The sequence below is a fragment of the Amphiura filiformis genome, chromosome 2, assembly GCF_039555335.1.
Source record: "Amphiura filiformis chromosome 2, Afil_fr2py, whole genome shotgun sequence".
Lineage (NCBI taxonomy): Eukaryota > Metazoa > Echinodermata > Ophiuroidea > Amphilepidida > Amphiuridae > Amphiura > Amphiura filiformis.
Genome location: NC_092629.1, coordinates 6,459,840 through 6,485,259, shown reverse-complemented (window position 1 = coordinate 6,485,259; position 25,420 = coordinate 6,459,840). Strand labels below are relative to the sequence as shown.

The 25,420-nt window shown below is 37.3% G+C and overlaps 1 protein-coding gene across 1 annotated transcript; it reads right to left on the bottom strand.

Annotated features, from left to right (window-relative positions):
• Window positions 1–283: 283 nt before the first annotated feature.
• On the bottom strand, window positions 284–25,203 carry LOC140145821 (dynein regulatory complex subunit 7-like). The gene is given in 18 exon segments (XM_072167501.1): window positions 284–2,787; window positions 3,488–3,627; window positions 4,373–4,567; window positions 5,262–5,372; window positions 5,809–6,138; window positions 6,625–6,857; window positions 8,700–8,828; window positions 10,319–10,523; window positions 11,630–11,749; window positions 12,155–12,291; window positions 12,294–12,372; window positions 15,407–15,565; window positions 16,203–16,261; window positions 16,420–16,567; window positions 17,292–17,404; window positions 17,407–17,582; window positions 18,614–18,815; window positions 25,121–25,203. Coding segments are annotated over 17 exon segments (2,601 nt in total). The 5' UTR covers window positions 18,799–18,815; window positions 25,121–25,203; the 3' UTR covers window positions 284–2,705.
• Between the last annotated feature and the right edge of the window lie 217 nt (window positions 25,204–25,420).

The following is a 25,420-nucleotide window of genomic DNA, read 5'->3' as shown; positions in this document are numbered from 1 at the left end:
GAGCTAATCGGGGCTTTTGTCAGTAGCCTTAGTCAGATGTCCTTTGGCCTATTATATTTAACAGGTCGATATGTATAATGGCCATGTGTGGCGGTGGATTCAATCTACCATGGCGATTTCTGCCATGAAGATATCAGGACGATGACACTGTGTGGGGTTTTAAGCAAATTTTATAGGATATCCTTCAATTTGTATAGGATATTCACATTTTGCTGGATCTTCATTTAATCTATTTCTGTGATGTCTGTGCACATGAAAGAATCATTCACATGATTGTAAGAAATTAATGAAACAAAATTAAACTTTATTTTCTTGCAAAATATCAGATTTAATGCTTATCACTATTTATACAAGTTAAATATGTACATATCAGAATTTGTGTGACACATTACTGAAGCAAGCAGGAATAACATACTATTCCACATACAGTCTACACTCCCCATGGAGTCAGCCATTCAGGCAACCCCATTTGAAATTCACACTCCATGCATGTCTTCCATAGAGGGTTTATGGATTTGTATACTCTATTTTCCCATTTATGAGTATCATGCAAGTCAAATTGTCACCCGAAACCCCAGTTAGACAGAACACTATTAATTGCGTTATTTTTTTTGGGATTCGGGTTATGGCAGTATACAATGCCATACAAGGCTCATTCATGTGGCGAGAGCCATGATAGACAATCAACACAATGCAGAATAAATTGTATCACTACTTCCGGTCAGTAGCCTCTAGCCTCAAACTATGGAAGACATGGTCACAGGGAGAGTGAATTTCAAATGGGGATATCTGAACGAGTGACTCCATTTAAAATCTACACCCCTTGGGGAATGTAGCTTTGAATAAGCCCAGTGAGCATGTTATGGTAACCTATCACTTAGGCAATAGAAACAAATTAGTACAATCTTTCGATCAACCATTGATGCTTAGTTGATCCTTATTATTTATGAAATCAATTAATTTACTGTTGTTAACTGTGATGACAGTAATTTTTGTCTGTAGCGATATTGACCAATATACATTTAGCATTAGATTGTTGATAGTTCATTAATAACAAGCATCAAAAGCACTATCGACGGTCGATCCAAAGATCAAACAAATTTGTTTCTGGTGCTCCAATATATGTAATGAACAAGTTGTTGGTGCCTTTGAATAATTGTACTCTCTATATATCACTAGTACCTTAATTAATCGTTGTTTGTATTCAATAAATATATATTTACAAAGTTAATACAGAAAATTGTATTTTTAGTCTCATTTCGTAGATAAAGTACCAATGTTCTTTGTTGGACGGATAATAATTGGCAAAATAAGAGCACAGTGGACACGGTACCATTGCTTATTTTATACATGTACAAAGATAAAGTTCCATTGTGTTGGACATATTGACCTTTGTCGAAATTTCATATTGCTGTTTGTATTCCAAACAATATATATATTTACAAAGTTACAAATTGCTGTATTTCTTCTTCATATCTTAGAATAATAATGGAACAAAACAAAATATTGATCAAGCCAGTTTGGTTATGGAGGGAGGGGTTATTAATGTACTCATTGTAGATTTTTACAACTTGCAGTTTCTTTACAAAACTAGGCTTCACCAATATTTTGGCTTGTTCCCTAAAATCCTCATTTTCTTTGTAGGACGGATAATATTGGAAGTATTTGGAAGTATATATAATGCAGAATTAATTGCTTGCATATTTTAAACAAAGTACCATTGTCATTGGACGGATGATAGTGGACGGATACATTTATATTGACTAATTACCTTTAGCTCTGCAAATATTTAATCAACAGCTATTGAAGTTTCCATTTTTTTTCTTCTTTATTTTCTGCTGTGCATCTCTCTCTCTCTTTATTCCTGCATATGTGACAATCATGATCTGATCCACTCTGACCAAATTTGGACATTTTAAAAATTGAATTATTACCATTGTTAAGTCACTCCGCATTTGCTGATGTTGAATTTCTTCCGTACCATACTTGATTGCAAAATTATGAACTTTTTACATATCCATTGTCTTATTTTTTGTAATCTATTTTTTTTGGCTCCTTCTAATCTCAATTTCATCATTGCCAACTTTGGTCTGATTGGATCAGATTATGTCACGGTGTCGTCTGCATCACATACTGTCATATCTCAAAAGGCTGCCTTGTATGATTTTTATTATAATTCTGTATTTCATAATATTTTATATTTCAGCATTCTTTCTATTATTCTTATTTCTATTTTGAGAGCCAGAAAGCCTCAACTCACAATCACCTGCTCCCACAAAATGAGCATAAAGTTGCCAGGGCATTATAGAAGATACTGTCCATTAATCATGACAAAATTCATGAAAACAACAGACATTGTGGAGGAAATGTTGATTTTTGAAGATCAAAGCAAGCAGCTAACTTACGCTCATTTTGTGGGAGGTGAGGTGGTCATAGTGACTTACGGCTTTCTGAACCCTCTTATCTTATCATAATTAGAGGACAATAATTAAAAAAATCACACAAGGCCGCCTTTTGAGATACGACAGTATGTGATGCAGACGACGACATATATGGTCTCCAAAATAAAGACTTCAAAAGCAACACAGGAATCAAATGTTCAGGGTCCTTTTGCCCATTATGAACAGTTTTATATAGCCTAAATATGTATTGAGAAATATCATCGAGGTGGTGGCCTCTTCCATTTTTTCCACGTTTTGCTAGATTTAGAAGAATTCCGATAGTCTGCCGTCCGTTCTTAGCTTCTGTTCCAGAGCCATGTACTTGTGAGGCGCCATCTCTTTGTGTCTACAAGGAAAATTGATTAAGAAAATACAAGAACTTAATTTCTTTTATACAAGAAATGAAATCAATGACATGGAGAAACATAAAGAGTTCAGATGCAAAGTATGATATAGGATCCACAACTTATAATGATTTTTGAAATAAATAGAAAACTATTTACAAAGTGTAAAAAGTTAGGTGTGGCTTTATTTGTTTTACACATGTGCACCAATTTATATTGTCACATATCATTGGGTTTGGTAATAATTATAGGTGCCTACCTATCTCAATTCCAACATATGCAGGGACTGTCATTTTAAATTTGCAGAAGAGCATTAAATATCTTTTCTGGAGCCATCAAGGAGAGCTGTTTGGAGCATTTACAATAGAATGCAAGGAGATAATGGTTCACTAATGAGAGCTAAAAATCACTCTCCTGAGTGATAACTCTCGCTCTCCTCAAAAGGCAGTCCCTGCATATGTATTCTGAACATAGCTTCACGTTGGTGAAATACAACAAATTGTTGAAGGGTTCCCTAACATAATGACCAATCATACAATGAGTGTTCCTATGTGCTTACCTATTCAGTCTCAATTCCAATATATGTATTCTGAACATAGCTTCACTGCATCATCAATAGAAATGTTGGTGAAATATAACAAATTGTTTAAGGGTTCCCTAACATAATGACCAATCACACAATGGGTGTACCCATGTGCTTACCTATTCAATCTCAATTCCAATATATGTATTCTGAACATAGCTTCACTGCAGTATTCCAAGTATTCTTCTTCGCCTTCCTTCTGCATGTTCACCTGGTTTTGCTGATACCATTGCTGTTTCTTCTGTAACTCGGCTGTCTCCTGAAAACATCAACATTTACACACTTTAGAACCAGTGAAGTTACGTTGGGCTCTTCCGGTTGAAATCCATACACCCCCTATGGAAGACATGACCTTAATCTCCCACACAGGGAGTGTGAATTTCAAATGAGGTCACCCATTCAGGTAACCCCATATGAAATTCACACTTACTGAGTGGAAGATTATGGTCATGTCTATATCACATATCACCATAGGGGGTGTATGGAATTCAACTGGAATAGCCCAAAACATATACATGGTCTGACTTTATATGACATGGTTACACAAGGAAGTGAAAGACAATACTCTTGTAAGTCATACTTATAGATTAATAAATGCGTATCACTTGTTGGGAGTGGAATTGCACAAACGAATGCATGCATACTGTGATGCCAATCCGTCCAATGCATGAGCCCACACATGATAGTGCACTGGACGCATCAACATCTCAGTACAAGTGCATTATTTTGTACAATTTCTCTGGCAACAAGTGATACACACTTATTAACCTAAATTTCATACAATGGAAAATTGATTTTTGCTATTTTTATGACAAAATTGCACTTAACATGTTGGAAAATACATGCATCAACCAGCAAGAAAAATTAACCCGTCCATAAACACTGCGCATAGTACGGTGAATGCGTGCCTGTGCATTATACACAATCAATACGTGGTTTGTAATTTTCTAACATTTGCTCTGATTGGTTTTGCTATCTGAGAGTATATGAAACATAACTATTACCTTTTCAAATCTTGCTTGGATTAGATTGGCCTTATCAATGAGTCTTTGTTTCAGATCAGCAAGGCAGTCTTCCTTCAGCTTTAAGGCTTGTTGTCTGGTAAGCTTATCAGGATCACCAATCTGTGCTAAGAAAGGAGCGAGGTAATCCAGCTCTAGCTCCTCACGACGCTTCTTTTCCTCCAGCTGCAGACGCTCCTGGAAAACAGAAAAACAAGAATACTTGTATTATATTTATGATATATTTGAAAGCAAGCCCTTAGCCAGATGAGGGGCAGATGCATCCACCACGGTGCAACAATCCCCTCAAATCCACCCAAAATCCCTAGAATTCCACACATATCACCAAAAGGATCCACCCTATTTTTCCCAAATAATCCTCCCAAAATCCACCCCATTTTAAGTGGTGTCCCAAAAAGTCCACGTTTTCACAAATCTGTCCAAAAAAGTCCACTATTTCAAAAATCTGCCCCTTCCCAAAATAATTCATTGTTATAAAAGGGTCTGCTTCACAGGGGAAGAGAGATTTGTTGGAGCCCACTTTCCTGTATTTTTAAGAAGAAAATTTTCAAGGGGGAAAATAATTTGTAATAATTGCCATTAACCCACTACCAAAATAACTGGCAAAAATTATTGGGATAATTTTAATTTTGCAATTTTATGGTAAAATTGGCAAAAATCAGGATAATTGTGGCCTAAACAGGTCAAAAGGTAGATGCACATAACAAATTTTGTCCCGTTTTTTCAAGCCAGGTGCAACTTTCTGGGCCTCAAGGAAGATCAATGATTGTATTTTCAACTGATTGACTGTCCCAGGTTAAAGAAGAAATAAAATACAACAACATAAAAAACCTTCCCCCTTGCCTTGGTTGGTACGCCACTAAAGTCTTACCCTTTCAATCCTGTGTTTCTTAGCCTTCTCATTTCTCTCTGTATCGTAAACTGATATGTCCAACTCTGATCGATCTTCTTCCTCATTCCTTTCATTCAAGATATTCCTAACCTGAAAAACAATGGTTGGTTGCAACATAAATAAATTGACTACAAAATATATCAGTCAAGTTTAGCGCAGTTGATATACACAGCCATACATACTGTTTTCAGTGCGCATGTCAATGGGCAAAGCTTCAAAATTGCATACCCCTGGTATCAACCCTCACCTGAATATACCGAGTTAGATGTATTTAAATCGCTTCACCACTGAAGTGTTATGTGTAAGGCGATTATCACTATGTAGACTATATCATGCATTGAGTACCAAACCTGGGTCATAATAATCACTATACAAAAAGTGCTTGATTCTGATACCACAGCGTACTTACACTCACTTCAAATTACAAATTTCCATACAAGCCATTATAGTATTTTTGACCTTGGCGAGTCAGTTTACATACATAACAATGGGCACAGTCTCAAAATTAGATAACCCCAATCCTCACCTCATCTTCAGAATCTCTTACACAGGCTACCGTCTTATCCTCTTCTTCAACCAGTTTCACAAGCATGTCATACACATACAAGTTCTTAGCAGGTTTATTCAACGGGTCCACCTCAAAAGTTGACGTCATTTCAGACGAGAAAGTTAAGATGGCGCCTTTGTCGCTATTGGCGTTCGGTGGTTTGATGAAATCACGAGTGGCAGCTGTGACTTTCGTATCTTGATGATGGAATGTGAGCTGGATGCGATCTTCAGCGATCAAGAAAACAACTTCTGCCACATCTTCGTTAGCTTTTTTGGCTGAATTGCGGTGGAAGCGGTCAATAATTTTCTGCAATGGAAAAGTAGAAGTAAAGCTAGTTAGATCAAGAGAATCAGATGTGTCATGCAAAAAATACTATTATTGGATATAATAAGATCAAAATGCAACAAAGAACAGCATAATGACATGGCATTTGTAGGATCTACATTCAGTGGTGGCGGTACGAGAAGGGGGGAATTTGCCCCCCCCCCTCCAATTTTTTCATGCCTCCCCAGTCCCCCCTTGTCAGCCTTAAAAAACACAAATTAGGAAAATTTCAATTTTTTGCAGCAATTTTTTAATGGAATAGATCAATGGAATGGGTAAGGGTATAGAACAAATATATATGTGATGCAATTAAGTAAAATAACAAAATTATGGACACCATGGACACTTACGTAACTGAGGAAATGAATACTTTTGTAACCGGCCAAATATCTTACACATATAAATGTCCTCTTTTGGAGGTGCTTACAAATACCCCCACACCAATACACACACTAACAAACTACTTACAACTATAGGTCTTGGAGTGGATGACTTCTGACCACTAGCTGGCTCCAGCTTTCTTGGTCTCTTAGCGAATTCCACCTGCCTAGAATACAAGAAATCCTCCCTTTCCTCATAATATTCCTTCATCTCTTGGGCAGTCTCCTCTCTCTTCACCAGTCCATCAACTCTGGCATGATGGTAGAACAGCATGGTGCGGTCGCTTTCAGGGCCGGGGCTGCCTGCTTTGTAGGTTTGCTCTGAAAGGATCAAAGAGATGGAAAATAAGCACGTGTGATTCCATACACCCCTATTAAAAACATGACCTTAATCAGGGGTATATATTTCAAATGGAGTCACCCATTTACATAACCCATTTGAAATTCACAATCCCTACATGGATTAATGTCATGTTTTCCAAAGCTACCTACCTCTTGGGTTGCTGACCTCTTCCCTTCACATAATACTCTGTCACAAGTCCAGATCTATGGTTGTGTACTCTGATGTCCAAGTTATCTTTTCAATGTGAAAACCATTCCTTCACATCACACTCACAAATCATGATCACAGATTGGGTTTGGTGACCATTATTCCAAAGCTGCCCCTAAGGACCTACCTCTGAGTTGCTGCTGTCTTCCTTTCACATAATACTCTGTCCAAGTTATCTTTTCTATGTGAAAACTATTCATTCACACTCACAAATCATAATCATGGTTTATTATAAAGATGCTTTCTAAGGTCCTACCTCCGAGTTGTTGAGGTCTTCCCTTCACATAATACTCTGTCACAAGTCCAGATCTATGGTTGTGTACTCTGATGTCCAAGTTATCTTTTCAATGTGAAAACCACTCCTTCACACTCACAGATCATGATAATGGTTTGGTGGCCATTATTATAAAGCTGCCCTTAAGGACCTACCTCTGAGTTGTTGATGTCTTCCCTTCACATAATACTCTGTCACAAGTCCAGATCTATGGTTGTGTACTCTGATGTCCAAGTTATCTTTTCAATGTGAAAACCACTCCTTCACACTCACAGATCATGATAATGGTTTGGTGGCCATTATTATAAAGCTGCCCTTAAGGACCTACCTCTGAGTTGTTGATGTCTTCCCTTCACATAATACTCTGTCACAAGACCAGATCTATGGTTGTGTACTCTGATGTCCAACGCCAATAAAAGGATTAGGGATTAATCTAATGTGATAATCACAACCAGGCACATGTAGCTTCCACGAGTGCAGAGACAGAGAGAGAGAGCTCATCCAGGCTCAGTGCACCTTAAGGGCACACAACTATGAATCCACTGGCGCAAGTTATCTTTTCAATGTGAAAACCACTCCTTCACACTCACAGATCATGATAATGGTTTGGTGGCCATAATTATAAAGCTGCCCTTAAGGACCTACCTCTGAGTTGTTGAGGTCTTCCCTTCACATAATACTCTGTCACAAGACCAGATCTATGGTTGTGTACTCTGATGTCCAAGTTATCTTTTCAATGTGAAAACCACTCCTTCACACTCACAGATCATGATAATGGTTTGGTGGCCATTATTATAAAGCTGCCCTTAAGGACCTACCTCTTGAGTTGTTGAGGTCTTCCCTTCACATAATACTCTGTCACAAGACCAGATCTATGGTTGTGTACTCTGATGTCCAAGTTATCTTTTCAATGTGAAAACCACTCCTTCACACTCACAGATCATGATAATGGTTTGGTGGCCATTATTATAAAGCTGCCCTTAAGGACCTACCTCTTGAGTTGTTGAGGTCTTCCCTTCACATTATACTCTGTCACAAGACCAGATCTATGGTTGTGTACTCTGATGTCCAAGTTATCTTTTCAATGTGAAAACCACTCCTTCACCCTCACAGATCATGATAATGGTTTGGTGGCCATTATTATAAAGCTGCCCTTAAGGACCTACCTCTGAGTTGTTGAGGTCTTCCCTTCACATAATACTCTGTCACAAGTCCAGATCTATGGTTGTGTACTCTGATGTCCAAGTTATCTTTTCAATGTGAAAACCACTCCTTCACCCTCACAGATCATGATAATGGTTTGGTGGCCATTATTATAAAGCTGCCCTTAAGGACCTACCTCTGAGTTGTTGAGGTCTTCCCTTCACATAATACTCTGTCACAAGTCCAGATCTATGGTTGTGTACTCTGATGTCCAAGTTATCATTTCTATGTGAAAACCATTCCTTCACACTCACCAGATCCTTTACTGTAATTAAAGTGACAAAACATAAATTACAATACGTCTGTGGCAAAATTAGTCAACAACTTTCTTCAAGCAATCAAATGCCCCATAATAATAATAATGATGGCGTCTGATGCCAAGGCCCCAAAGCACCTTACAAAATCATGAACACATAATATTGACAAGAAAAAAGCTAGAATACAAATTGAAAAGATTACAATGACTATACTTTATTGATTACCATTTCACTTCACCTATTACGAATGCCACTCTGTGCGCAGGATGCAATAATGCGACCTGACACAACCCCATGTCGGCCATCTTGATTGTGCGGGAATGGTGAATTTCAAATCTGTTCATTAAGAATAATCATTTAAATGTTTTTGATGTAACTATGGTAATTTCTCTTGCCAGTATCCAAGATGGCATACATCTTATTACATGCAACTTTGCAACCTGCACTGGAAGTGTAATCACAATTCTGAGTAGCAGGAAGGACATGTTTACTTAAATTGCTCTTTGTTCAAGTGGGGACAAAGGAGCCATAATCTGATCAAGACTAAAACTGCTTGGAATCTCTGTCGGCATTTACTATGATGCACCATCAGCCTGGCCAACCGTGAGCTGGCCCGACTGCAAGAAAAAGTGGTGCCAATTTTTAAAATGAAAAAAAAAATCCAACAAACAGGTCCTCCAAAAGGCAAATGGGCTATACTTCCCCCGGCCCAGGGAATGGACCCGTTATCCCACTCCTGTCTCCAGTACTGGGCCTGCTAAAACTCTCTGTGCTTGTAAGCATAGCAAAGCAGTCACAGCCATCTAAATGATGATAAAGCAATTTTTAAGCCTACACATTTTGATATCTACGTCAATCTGGTTCACAAACCGTGACACATTTTACACGCATTGCAATCACTGTAGAGTGGACATTTTTAAATGTACAATTTGCTCTCAACACAGCTACTGCGAAAATAGAAGCGCAAACATTTGTTCTTTTATATATAGGTCTATGGAAGAAACTTATAAATAGCAAATTTAAAAACTAGCTAAGTAGCTAAAAATACTGGCATATCGGAAAAAAAACTTGCTTGCACAAGGCCCTGACAATTTTGTGTTACCAAGGTGCCACTGTAAATTGTCATCTGTCCATTATTCTTCATCCCACTAGAAGCTTACATTCTTTATTTATCACCACCCTTCAGCTTAACCCCCCTCCCCCCCTGACAATACCATCTACTTTTCAGGGGGAAATGTTAATGTAGCCAGCAAAGACTAAATTAGAAAGGATAATTCACTAAGGGAAAACATGATGTTTAGCTGTTCAAATAGCCTACAAATGTCAATTTTTAGGTGGTGGTGGTGGAATTTTTTTTACAAGTTTCCTAAAATCATGAAAAAAAAAGTCCTGGTAAATTTCAGAATCCAAATGTGTGTGTCGACATTGAGATATGAAATATGTCGACATATCAACATCAAAAAACAGTGCCGATGCCGGCTCTTAAACATAGACTTACATTCTTTATCACTGTATATGGATAGTCTTGTCACCAGTCCATCCTTCATCAGGTAATGAGCAAACTTCTCCAGCTTAGCTCGCTTATACAGGAGCATCTTCTTTCCATGTGGGCATCTCATCTGAAACTGTTTAGGAGTCAGTTGAATCCCCTCTACCCAGGAGGGTGGCATGTCCATATGTTTCTCCTCTTCCTTCTGTTCATCCTAAAGGATGTCAAAAGCAAGCGATAATGATGATAATAGAGGTCAGGGCTCCAAATAGATGGGGCTAAGAACATTCCCCACCCACCCCAAAAATCCTACAACAGTCTTTAACAATTATGGGGCAATTTTTATAGAATGTGGCCCTGAAAAGAAATTATTTTGAGGCTTGTGGCTCAAAATAAATGTGGAATAAATTTAGCTCCAGTAATCTCAAAAGTAGCCACTTAAAGTTAAATTACAGGGCTTTTTTTTCAAAAGTAGTCCTGAAAGAAATAAAAAGTATTTTTAGGCTTGATAGAGGCATGGGATAAGAATTCCAATTTCTTATCTCTCAACCCAAGAGCTATAAGAGAAAAATTGTTATTTTATTGTGGGAGTGGCCTACATTTCTTCATCTATTGCTGGTTTCATACTTTCCTGCTGCTTGCCGCTTTGACAACGAGTTTGCTTCACTGCGCAGTCGCACCAGAAATGCTAGCGGTGACCAGCGGCAAGCCGATATGTCGATCATTCCACCACTTTACCCAAAGCAGCAGGAGTTGAATTCAAGTCAACTCGGGAGTGGTGTCTCTCTGACGTATGAGAACAAGATACGATTTTTGGCAGTGCTGAACATTGGCTTTCATAATCCTGCTGCTGCTGCAGCTCAGAGGTGTTCTGCTCGCTTGCAGAAAAGAACAAGCAGCCATACCACTCAGCCGCAAGAGGCAGAAAGTATGAAACCAGCATATTTCTTCAGTGTTATTCTTCTTTCTTTTACCTAAATGATGGGCTGGTGGGCTTATGTATCTTTAAATTGGGCTATTCCAGTTCCGTATACATCCCCTCCGGAAGACATGACCTTAATATTTTACATCCATTTGAAATTCACACTCCCAATAGGGAGTGTGAATTTCAATGTAGTGCACACAGAGATGACACTTCCTGAATTTATGTCTAAAATGGCAAAATCAGGAATTCCTGATAAATCAGGAAAAGTGGCATCTCTGTGTACATAAATGGATGACTACAATTAAAATTTACACCCCTGTATGGCAGATTAAGGGCATGTCTTCCATAGCGGGTGTAATGTAATAATCCAAACGCGTCATTTTCTTTCCACTTACCTCATCGTCTTCAAAGTCCAATTCATCATCCTCCTGATCAGGAAGCTCCAAAATTGGCTTCTCGTTGCTAGGGAACATGAACTCCCAACGTGTGCAATCGCCGAGGTCAAAAATCAAGTCCTACAGCATACATGGAATAAAATAAATTTAGCTTTTACAAGAGATTTAGAAGCAAAAACATATTTCACAACTGCCCATATAGAACAGCAGGCTTATGGGTGGTAATCACCATGGGCAATGAGGTTATTTCTCTCTCGTTCATAACATCTAAATGGAATACATTTCAGGCCTATAATTTTACTGGGATTATGAGAAAAATATGAACTTTTTTCCATGCTGAGTCTCTATTTTGATAGGATAAAGTGGGGTGAGGCTGTCATTCTGGTCACACCCATTTAAATTCTTTGTTACAAATTTTTGTAACATTTATAACATTTTCCCTCGATGACTACAAAATAATAATCATCATGCTAGATAATAAACTAAAAGGCCTAATGACAGACCCCTGAGGTACCACATCCTTACCTTACATCCTTGTGAGCAATCCTGCATGTTAACCCAGTAGTTTGTGTTATTCCACAGTGACTCTATACCAAGATAATTTGGGTGTGACGTTGGGTATGCATTCCCCGTCATTGGTTCCAGGAAGAAATTCTCGGGACCTCTCTCTTGCCGGCTAACACCAGCACCCAGCAGTGGATACGCAGGCCATATAATTCATCCTCTGGGGGCTTCTCAAGCTCCTAAAATGAAACAAAAATTGCGAGTGTTGAAAACTTATTTTGTACACAGCAAGCAACTAGCGGACTAATCTCCAGAAACAGCTGCTCAAGCTCCTAAAATTAAACATAATGTTATAACTTATAGGTCGTACACAAGAAGCAATTTTAGTTGCGGGTCATTCACCTGAAACAACTAAAATGAGACACAAATTGAGAGGGTTGTACGTGTTGGAAACATACCTTATACATGTAGGTCTAAAGGTCCCTTCATACTACACCACAATTGCTTTGCGGTACGTTGCCGATATGAAGAGCTCTGTTGCAAAAGCCCTTACATCCACTTTTGGCTGAAATTGAGTTATTGACATGACATTATAGTGTGGGTAAAAATCAGTAAAATCGGAGATATATATATTTCCCGTTTGGGAAATCTTAGGGAATTTCTGGAAATCTGAACTTAAAATGAATATAAAATTTTTGGAAAATAATTTCTTGACGTATAATAGTAGCCTTGAATGTTCTTTAACTATTAAAACCAAAAAGAACTATTTTGGGGTCACTATGTTTGAAAAAAATCATTGTAATTAACGAAAGCTGTAGCTTCGGAAATGCTCAAAACGTCATTTTCCCGGAGTTAATTAAAATTCATAATTAAAAAGGTAAATGAGATAATTCCATTTTTCTTTTTGATTTTGAAAGCATTAGTCAAGTTACATAAAGTAGTGCAAACAAATGGGCTCAAATTTGATTGCAAAAGTGGTTTCTAGAAAAGGGGTAAATTTATTTTGTTGCTAAAGCCCTTACATCCACAAAAGGTGCGATAATAAATAAATAATAAAATAAATAGGGAGGCTTGAAAATTGTACCAAAACTATTCTTTTAGTTTCTATTCATCAACACTTTATCCGAACCCAAATTGAATCAAATCGAACAAGTAATACTTGCACAATTAAAAAAAGCTGTTTTTCTCAAAAAGTCAAGTGGATGTAAGGGGTTTTGAAACAAAGCTCTTCATAATTATATTGACTACTTTTGCCGCAACTCAACGCAACTTGTCGCATTGCCAAGTGGAAATGTATTTAACTTTATTGCGATGTTGCAATGCAATATTTTGCAGCACAATGCAGTGCGGCACCGCAACGCACAGCAATTTCAGCATAGTATGAAGGTACCTTAACACACTGAGCAATTTCACTTGCAGGTTATTAACCAGAAACAACTTTTCAAGCTACTAAAATGAGACAAACATTGCAGGTATTGCAAGTGTTTGAAACAAAACACCAAACAATGTCATATACACAAATAAACCTAGCATATACCATTCTCTGGGATGTCACAAACATTACCAAGGCAATGTTACAACCGGTGTACACTTGAAGATTATCAAAAAATGTGTATTAGGTTTGTGTAATTTGGTTTGTCTGTGACTTCACTTGGAAAGTTTAAGTTTTATTCAAATAAATTAAAATGCTACAAACATATTTTAATGGCCCTTGTAGGGTTGGTTTAACCACATGGACACTGTACTGCTTTTTTTATAGAGTCCCTGATTGGTTCATTACAGATATAATCATCAGAGTAACCACAGCTTAGATCTCTTAATTTTAAACTTAATCCAATAAGTCCTGACTATTCTTCACATGTCTCTGATTGGCTCAATACATGATAAACATTCTTTGTAACCAATCAAAATAGCTCTTAGAGGTTGATATATTAATTTGACAGATAGTGTCCATGTGATTAAAACCAAGAACAGTGCAAACTTTGTAAATTGTATATTGTCAAAAGCTGAGTTACAGAATAATACATTGACATCTAAGCCCAGTTATAAATAATGACAACTGAAAAGCTAGCTACAAGTCACACGAATGGCGATGTGTAAATATGCTGATGCAGGAAAAAAGAGAGAGGCAAGTAAGGTAAAGCACCTTGCCCAAGTGCACAACACGATGGTACCGCTGGGGCTCGAACTCACAATCAGTGGATTGCGAGGCAGAGCCTTTACCGCTGCGCCACCGTGCCCAAATTGGTGTGATCTTGAGATCAACATCAGTGCTTGGATCTCAAGTATTGACTTAACTTTTGTCAAATACCCAAACATAACTCTTAGCACGTAATGTATTAATGCATAAAATTTTACCATTATCAATTACTTGATAGTATATCAATGTAGTATCAACAGTCGATCCCAAGCTTGAACCAATTTGGATGTGGTGCGGTGCGTGGTAGGTTGCTAGCCATACTATGGGCTTCAACATAAAGTCTTTTTTGAGATATTTTCTCAATATATCAAACGAGAACCACTTAACTAAGCTTGTGTGTAATATGTTCATCAAAATTTATATTTCTGAAATTTTTGAATTAAAATTATTTTTGAAACTTGTCGTCTGCAATTGACACCCACATGGAGAGGGTTAACAGGAACTATTAGCATATATATCAACATCCACCTTACCCAAAAGTCTTCTCCGAGGAATGCAGTCGGTGACTGAAATCGATACCAGACAGGATAAGTACACTATTCTACTATTTATTGAGTTTGATTTCAAATCATTAGTAGATTGAAATTAGTAAGTAGAAATAAATATCAATGTGAATTATAAATAATGAAGTGGGTGTTTTAAAGGACTGGGTTTGTTTGTTTGTTTAAACAGTCACTCCATGTGGAGACACACTTGGGTCCTGATGAGACCAGGTTTGACAGCATGAGGGCATTATATAATTATAACATTTCTAGGAAAATTTCAATTCCCATAAGATTCTGGAAAATAATATTGGTGAAAACTACTAAAATCTAAAGTTTGTACTGAGAGTTCAACTGGTTCAGAACTACAGTTTGGGTCTATCCTTCACCAAAATAGCAGTATTGCAAGACTCCAGTGAGGGATTATACAGTTTTATTCAATAATAAGCTGTATATTATCCTCTTTTGTGTCATGGAGGATAGGCACTAGCTGTGAAACAAAATATTGGACCTGCTTATCCTGTACGACATGATAGAAGATGTATTGAAAACAAAAATTCATATTATTTATTCTCTAATTGAATCCCTTACCTCTTGTCGTTGTTCTTCCTCCAGTTTTCTTTTCTCATCTTCTTTTTCTTGTTCTTTCAGCCTCCTTGCCTCTTGTTGAAGCAGAAATTTACTCCTCAAATCCTTTGGAGGTTTCACTGTGTATTTCTTCACAACTTTCTTCTCTTCAGTTTGTTTGACCTGCAGGGAATGAAACACATTGAAGTTGCCTTATTTGAATAGAGAAGAATTAGAACTATGATTCACAAGTCACAACACCCACGTCAGGGCCAGTTTTACCCTTTTCAGGACCCTGGGGCCAAGTTTAAGTTTAGGGCCCCTGGCTATACAGATCTTTTATTTTATCTTCCATAATTTGGGGCCCCTTGGATCTTGGACCCTGGGCATATCTGGTCCTGTGGTAAATCTGGCAACTGCCAACCATGGACAGCGATTGATGCATCGCTTGGAATTTTCACTTTCCAACTGCAAATACACACACTTGAGTTTTATTGCCCTTATGTACACTAGCTGTTGACGTTTTTACCACAATGTGCAAACTAACCCTACACCTGGCCCCACCATAATCGCCCACAATACCCCAAAATGCAAACTCACCACCCTACTGAATCACGATACACTTAATTGGTTCTACCACAACCATCCCTACTCACCCACACAGTGACACCTTAACATACCAACTTCATCTTTCTTTTTCAGGACATATTTCCCTTGTCTCATCACGAAATGTTGTCTCTCTTGTAGCGTACCCACACACAACATACTTTTCTAATCCAACCCCATATATCAATCTCTATTCCCCTCCCCAAGTACCAACCTCATCTTTCTTTTTCATCAGAGGACATATTTCCCTTGTCTCATCACAAAGTGTAGTCTCTCTTGTAGCGTACCCACACACAACATATGCATCAAATCTGGCCCCCTTAAAGATACACACACACAGTCCCACCACAGCCAATCATCCCCCTAACATACCAAATATTACCAACCTCATCTTTCTTTTCATCAGAGGACATATTTCCTTGTCTCATCACAAAGTGTAGTCTCTCTTGTAGCGTACCCACACACAACATATGCATCAAATCCAGCCCCTAGGAGTAGGGAACACAGCAGGTTACTCATGTCAAAACATGTTCCCTTCTGTCGTCTTAGCACCGTAGTAGGAGACATCATGGTCTTAGGCTGCAGCATAGAAATAATATGAATTGTGTCAATTGGTTAATTAGAATGCACAAGTTGAAGTTAGTCTTTGTAAAAGTTGACCAAATATTAAAATTTGAATTTCATTGCCAGTTAGAACTAATAAGCATCAGGATTTAGCTATGTTTGATTTGGCAAAACAGAACAATATTTTTTAATCCAAAACTATCAGTTCTATATTTTTCAGGAATAGGGAATAAGGCCCCCAAAAATATTGTTTGCTTGGCCTCCACAACTTTTTGCAGAATTGGATCAGTCGGTCAGGATTTTTCATAGCCAAAACATGACTGTACATGTATGCCTTTAATTAGCTTGATAAATAGCCCAAATAGTTGTGAATTAGGATATTTCTCTCCTGTATACCACTTCATTCATGTTTTTAAAACAGTTTAGTGTGTAGAAACTGTAAAAAAACTTTTCAGGATGTCAAAAATGTTGAAAGAAAAAAAAAATTCTGTAATTTCCAAAATTATTCATTTGTACATAGAAGAAAAAAAACACCATTTTCCCCAGATTTGGGTCATACAGAGGAGGACAAGCAAACAATCTTTTTTTTTTGCCTAACCCTTTCTCACAATATTTATAGCCTTTGACTACCATGCAGACAAAACTTTTTTAAGTGTCTAATAGTATTCAGAACAAGAAGTGAAAATAGCCTTCAGAGTAGTTGAAGAAAGCAAATTCTATACAAAAGCCATGCCCTTACCAACTCAATAGGAGGATCTAATGATTCAAATGTGATGTAATCGGCCACAAATTCTGAGCATCCGTCAAAATTATACAAATCTTGGAATGGTAGCAGGGTTGGTCTGATCGACGACACACAAATTTCTCCACGCCGCATTCATTAAGCGGTGCAAGAAATAAGGGTTTTCTGTCGCGGTATAGATGCACGTACTGACGACGGAAGTTTTCTGCGTATTGCAAGACGAGTTTTTCTTTGTTATCATTTTCTTTGTAAGCGTAAGGATATGCATCCCTGTCTAAATCTGGAACTCTGTAGTGGAAAATAAGAGGCAAACAATGTTACTGAAAATGTTACATATATACAAGTACATACTAGTTTACTTCTCAAAATATTTAAAGGATCAAAAATTAACAATCCTAAATTCCCTTATTTCTTCTGCTCTTCTTGTGCTGACCAAAGTGTTGTTTGGTTTCAAGGTACTCCAGTATCTTGGTAACGTGCAAGTGCAATTACCTAAATATTATTGAATGGATTTGCACTTATCTGATTGATGTTACTGTTGGTTTTGAAAAATGCTATCCTTTAAATATTTTGAGTACCGATAGTGTATATTTAAATTGAATCTGTAAGTTTTTTCTATTATTAAAAGTTCCTATACCGTACCCTTGAATAAATTCATCAGAAGTGTTCCATAAAACTATATTTTTCCATATACTATTCCAAGTTAAACACACTTATGTGCAGACGTTGCGATAGCTACCAGTAGTGTCTTAGCTAGCCACCTGTCTGCCAGTCATTTCAGACAGGACAGGCACAATTAAGGCCGTTGACAGATGCTACATTATAATTGTAGGTGTTAAGAAAGGCTATTGACCTTTTTAGTAGACCAGATTTGCAAAACAAGGCTATTAGCAATACATTATTTGAACTCTTTGACCCCCCAATGGGCTGCTGAAGTCTGGTAAATGTTTAAAGGTCAAATTAGGACAGGTAATTTTATTCAAATCACGGGCAAACCTCAATTCCTAACTAAGACCCTGGCCACCAGCTATATGCCACTGTTGATGTGTAGACCTATCATCCCACACCCTCCGGGTGAGGGCGCAGGTGTTAGGCCAGCAGCCAAAACATTAGGGAAAAATAGCCGTAAATCCCCTATAACCATGCTAATTATGGGTGGTACAAAATGTAGATTTGTATTTCTAACATCTGATCTGCAGCACTGCATACATCACACTCTGCTAAAAGACAATTTCTCAAAAGATAATATGAAGATCAATATGAATGCACACATAAAAACAAAAAAGAAAAATTTATTAAAAAATCCCCAAGTGACTTACAAATCTACTTTTGGCATTTCCAGTTTAATTTTATCAAATTCTTCCTGCATTTCTGTTACAGCTGCAAGTGCTTCAGCAGAAACTTCTTCATCTGTAGCTCCATCTCCTTTACCATTCTCTGTGTCTTGTTCTGCACCCTCATCATCCACTACAATAGCAGGGCTTTCTGGCTGTTCACTAGGCATGCTTGTTGTGTGTAAATCTAGGGGAAAATTACATATAAATTTAAATTGAACTCAATTGGCATGACGTATCAGCGAATGACAAGCCGGATTGTATCGCATTTGTCTGCAATGCATGTGTGGCACACTGCTCAGAAGCGGAATGACAGTATATGAAACCAGCATAATTAAATGGTGTCAAATGGTGACTGATGCACTGTTCAAGCATTCCTTAATTGCTATCATTTTTTTTTAAATCCATGAAAAAAATGTTTGTTCCCCCCAATTTTATAAGGTGGGCATCGCCCGGGTTTTCCATGCTGCGATATCATGCAAAATTTATCGCGATGTCGATCATATCGCGATAAATTTTAAGACTCACTTGTCGAAGTGCTCACAAGCTGCGTGTAAATAGCGCATTGTAAGCATAGTGCGTAATACACCACACACTGCACGCAACTGAAGTTGAACTTAATGTAAACAGGTTTTGTTCATTTTAGAATAAGGGGAGTTTTGTAAACTTATTTTTCCTTAGAACTAAAACTAGTTTTAGTTATCAAAAAAATACCGGTACCGGTAATTAACTGACTAAGAATGAGAGTAAATGATAGGAATTTTTGTTCTTACTATTCTCTACAGGCAGGTCCAATATTTTTATTGCAGTAAAATATTGGACCTGCCTGTCATCTATCACACAATAGAGGATAGTAAAAACAAAAATTCCTATCATTTAACATATCTAAAATTTAACTGAAAATCTATCAAGTTGATTCTTGTTCTTAAGGGGGTACTACACCCCTGTGGTAAATTTGTGACTATTTTTTGCATTTTTCTCAAAAAAATAATAACACACTGGTAAAAAAAGTTATGTACGGTATATTATTGGGGCAAGGAATCCAATTACTATACTGACATTTCAGTGACCCATGACAAGCGGTTCAGTATATATGATTGGAAATGAGGTACATTCTATCGGTACCTCTTTTCTTATCATAAATACCAAACCGCTTGTCATGGGTCACTGAAATTTCAGTATAGTACTTGGATTCCTTGCCCCTATAATATACTTAACTTTTGTTACCGTACCACTGTAGTATTAGTTTTTGAGAAAAATGCAAAAATAGACAAAAAATTATGAAGGGGTGTAGTACCCCCTTAAGAATTTTAATTCTTAAGAACAAGAATCAAGTTGATAGATTTCTTAAAAGAACTTCTGGTGGAAAAAGGACACTGTACATACCGTAGGCGTTAGAGTTGGGCGACTAAGTCGCCAATAGTCGTTAGTCGCGACTATTACTGATAGTCGCGACTACGACTATTGAAAACCAAAAGTCGACTAATGCAAGTATATTTTTGTGTTAAAAATTACTTTAAAAGTGCCAGTTATTCGCACCAAAACCAACCAAATACTAACATATAAACTGCGAAAAATGTGAAAAATGTTAGTCATTACCTTACCAATAGTAACACTAACCAACAAGTAATCATAATGTCCATAAATCATCATTAAATTGGTGTTATTGACTTGTTGTCGAACTACTTTCCCACAAGATAAAAGCCGTTAAAAACTCAAATTACTTAGAACTGTCGAACATCTCATTATGATTATAATTTATGTAGCGATAACAGGTGTAGCAGCGTCATAGCGTGCATGTACAGACCCAGGTTGGGTGTTTGTACCAACTACTGAAGGTATGAGATTATTTCAACTTTGGAAAGAAACAGCGAGAACTTCCGAGAAGTGTTTTCCAAAAGGGAAAATTTAGGAAAATATTATTAGATTGAAGTACTTTTCACGTAATTTCAAAAAGCTATGCTTATTGTGGTAACAGAATATTTAGAAAGCAACAGGAAAATAAACAAATTAGCTGACAAACAGTCGTAATGTTGCAATGCCACCCCTGTAGCGACAAATGCAGTAGTCTAGATGAGGTCAGGTGGCGTAGGTCGGAGGTGAAAGTTAATCGTACATGCACGATGCAACACGTTCATGAGCATACCATGGAAAATATGCACTGCCGCATCGGCATGTTTACATATTTTCATGCACAGCAAAACATGGAAACGAACGAAGATCGCTATTGGAATATTGAAGGTTTGAGAAATTATATGAAGTTTCTTGTGCTGTTGCTGGAAAGTGGCAAGTGAATTTAATTGAACAGAAAAGTTAGGCCTATATTACAGCATTTTACAGTCAAATATTTGCATCATAACGCGTCTGCGATACAGTGTAGCAATTTGTATCGCAACAGTGCTGGTTTGTGTAGCAAACTGTGATGCGATGCCGGCAATCACGGGTCCTGTAATCATGCATTATAAATACTAAATTGCCACCAATCTTTCACCTGATTTTTCAATCCAATTTTAACCACAGATAGTCGCGACTATAGTCGTAGTCGCGACTATTTGCTGCAGACTAGTCGACTAGGAAAAAAGTGATAGTCGCCCAACTCTAGTAGGCGTAATAAATAAGATCACACAGCTCATGCACAATATGTGCAGCACAAAGGACGACCCTAGCTAGACATGTCCATATTGCTTATTATAGAGGGCAACATTCAATCCAAAAAGTTGTGTCCACAGTAGCTCACAGTCAATGGCTTAACTGTGTAATCCCCATAGGGAAATTCAAAAATTTGAAATTTGGACACCAGAAACTTGACGACGTAGTCTAAAAAGTGCTGGTACTTTATCCTTGATACAGAAGTCAGCATGCAGTGAAAGTTAGATTTCATAAAATAAAATCGCCTTTGTGTAAAATGGATCATCGTGGTAAAAAATGATGCATTACATGCTTTTTTTGTACAGTAAGTCAGTGTAAGGCATTGTCAATGATGGGCGCAGAAAAGTGCAGTTTTTTAAAGGTGAACCTCATTGAAAATAAAGTTATATATCAATGGAAAGCTTATGATATCAGGATATTAAAATAATTTTTGCGATTTTTTGATGGCCAATAAAGCTGAAAAATTAAAAAAAGGAATGAATTTTTGTTTTTTTTTAAGGCGCATAAAAAGCACCAAAATAAATCGTCGTTGACCTTGAGAATGCTCGTGACGTTAGCTCAGGGTTCGCGATCACGTGATCCTACTCGGAAACATGTAAACAAGACTTGCTTCCTGTACTTTTGCAAGCTGCCCGGCAAGTCTGATTTTCACAATAAAGCTTGAAATGAGAAGAATCTTGAGTTGCTGATTCCTTCTATATATATTAGAAATAATAGAATTATTGTCAACACGAAAATGTTCCGTAAATTTTTGACAAAATCAGTCATAACTGGCTGGGTATAACTGGGTAATTGAGTTTGAATTTCGCTGGGATCAATTCCATGCGCAAATGATTGCTGCTACCGTATACCGTTCATGTCATGGACTGAATAAACATGATCGAATAACAAATTAAATAACTTGTTTGTGACATTCCCTATTCTTGATTCATTTTAAAATATCTGATTTTTTAAAATATCGTCTTGTAGTAATCAAAAAATTAATTAAAAAAACCGCCGATTTTATCAAATCCAGCCCATAAAGGTTTTCATATTATAGCGCATTGCGGTAATACATTCTCCGGTACATTCTTTCCACACAATCACGATTGAAAGAAAGCTAGATACTTTATTATAAAATAAATACAATTTAGGCTTAGTAGACCGTTATTTGATGGAATTCTGAAATCTGAATAGAATTAAAATATTGTCACCTGTGTCACGATTCTTTTAATGACCATCAGTGTACTGAAAAAGTGAAACATTCATGTTTTATGGATTACCGAACACGATGCGTAAATTGCTGCTTTTATGCTGAAGAAATTACAGGCAGCCGCCGATCAAGGTGGGCAAACACTGCGTATGGGTTCGTCTCTCCGGTAGCATAAGTTCAAGTTGCGCGTGTTTCAGCTGATTTGATCAATCGTTCCCTTATATTTGGAACATCTACAGGAATAAATTTTGCTGATGAAGTAGCAATAAGTTGGAAATATCAGAATGTGAATATCAAATCGGTCATTTTGTCTGCAAGTACAGTACGTAGGGGCCTACAGTCGCGGATACGGAACACTCGGCGACTGAGTGAGTTCACCCCGCCCCGTATGTATCTACGAGTTCGCCTATCATACATGACCGGTTGTAAAGTTAAGAAATAATGAAAAAATCCCGTACATGTACTTTATTCTATTCCTTCATTTTCTCATTGTGATAAGTTCATCTCAACTTGGTGTGACGATCTGAACAGGTAGCACTAGCATTTTTTGCAATCTGTTTTCATTCCGGTTCTTCGGCGAATCTTCGCTCTTCGCACTTTACTGTAATATTCCCTGCATATCGTGGATGGCTTGGCCTATCCCAAATCACCCCGGCCAGCACTTTTCCCATTTTTTAATCCACACACTTTATTCAGGGACTTCATTCTTGATTTGATCATGATGTTTCCTTCATGTTATTCTTATTTTATTGAAGATATTTTTCATGTAAAGTAAGTTGGCAATGACTGAGTTCGTGCATTGGCCCGATGCATGCCACAGTAATGCATGGACATTGTGTTTACAATCAAACCCGGAAGTAACTGTGTGTCCCGTGTTGACGTCATCATCGAAAAGCGCCCAATTTGAACGATTTCGTTTTTGTAATTTAGGGGGTGCCAATATCCAATCTTTGCATGGAGATTATGTCTATCCTGGTGCGTTAGGCAAATAAAAAATATTCTTTTCTGCTTCCTGGCATCATAAGCTTTCCATTGATATATAACTTTATTTTCAATGAGGTTCACCTTTAAAAACAGACATTTGCCCATAACTTCGCTAATTTTTGACCTGGACAGACATGGTTGACCCCTCATTTTTTAAGTTAAATAATCACCTTTTTAAACAAAATAATTTCAATGTGAAATATCCTACTTGAAAATTTTGTGAACATGCCTACCTAGGCTCTGAAGGCCATTTAAAAAAAAAAAAATTTTGACTCCAAGCAAGAGGAGGGCAACCACAGAATGGCCAATAAACATGCCCAAGAGCAGGGTTTGCAAGTTTTTGCCGCAGGTGGAAAAAAATGCCGTTTTAACCAGGAACCACTTGGCAAAAACAGTTTTTGCCAGTTTTTTGATGTATTGCTGGCTGGACGTACAGGCTGGATGGACATACATATACTGCATGAAAGCATTGTAAGTCAAAACTTACTCAAGAACTCTATCTAGCTTTGAATTTCCACACAATACTGTAAGCTCATGTTAAGTTATGGATTGTGAATAATGTTTAAATTATGAAATGCATGCATGATGCCCTGAACCATTTTTTGTACTTGTTCTCAAAATTACCAAAAATGACTTTCATAATCTGTTTCGCGTATAAGCATGTGATGTCAAGCGTCGACTGCACACAAAGTTGTGGAAAATAATACGCGCTGGGACGGTTCTTACTAGCTTAGCTTTAATATTTAATAAAGGAATTTGTGTACACATGCGACGTCAAGCGTACATACAATCAGCATTGTGTACAAAGGAAGTTGTGGAAAATAATACGTGCAGACGGTTTGCTGTATGCTTAAAATTTGTTAGAAAATTCTGCAAAAAATTATAGGCAATAAGCCCAATCGGCATTGGAAGTTTGCAATGCATTGTGGGACAGTTTTTGCAGTTTTAGGACACTTTGTCCTTTGACCTATCGGGAAAATTGCTGTAATTATTAATAATTTATTTATTATTGTCATAATGTTATCATTAAAAATATTTAAATAATTAATTCATTTAATAATAATGTTTTTAAGTTTGTTTTTATTCTAGTTACAAGTTTTAAATTATATTTTGTACGCACAAAACCCGAATTTTCCAGATAGGTCAAAGGGCAAAGTGTCCTAAAAAAAACCGGAAGTTACAATAGCGATTTGGCTTATTAAAGTTAATTTTTTATTACTACCGTGGTCCGGGTACGCGGTGGTGAATTGCGATCGCGTAGAAGTGACATCAAGGGCATGAAGGGGGTTGCCTACTACATGTACTACGTCTACGTACGTACGTGCCGCGCCGACGACCAATAAAGCAATGCCATGGCCATGCATTTGCATGGGTCAACAGGCTTGTTGTCCAGTGCGTTATCAGCCAATCAGCATGATTGTTTATAAATTTCTTCTGTGTGTACGCTCGGCTACGCTTGGCGCACAGCTTGGACTACGGAAGTAATAAAAATTAACTTTACTATAACTTTACTATGTCTGAATGATGTTTTTGAATTTTGATGATAAGAACAAATATTATAATTTGGCATGCCATTGCCCATTTTTCTGGAAATCCTACCTAGCTATTTCTATTTTCTCAAAATAAATTAAAACTTTAAATACATGAACACACAGACACTGGTTTACCTGCTGCAAAATGGAGCTTGTTACTTACAAAATAATCTTTCTCAATACAATCCAATCAGCTCTCTGAGCTGAGCCGAGCAGTGCATCAAAATCTTTTTAACGTAGCCGAGTAACTTCCAAATGATTACAAGATCAGGCCGCCTTAGCAACAATGAGATAAAGTAGTTCTTTGTAAAATTCCATCAAAACTGGCAAATAACTTAACCAAAAAATAAAATTGAAAGTAAAAATGACAAATATAATACATAAATATCAAGATAAAGAATTAATCCCACTTCATTCAAGTCAACACAAATTTGC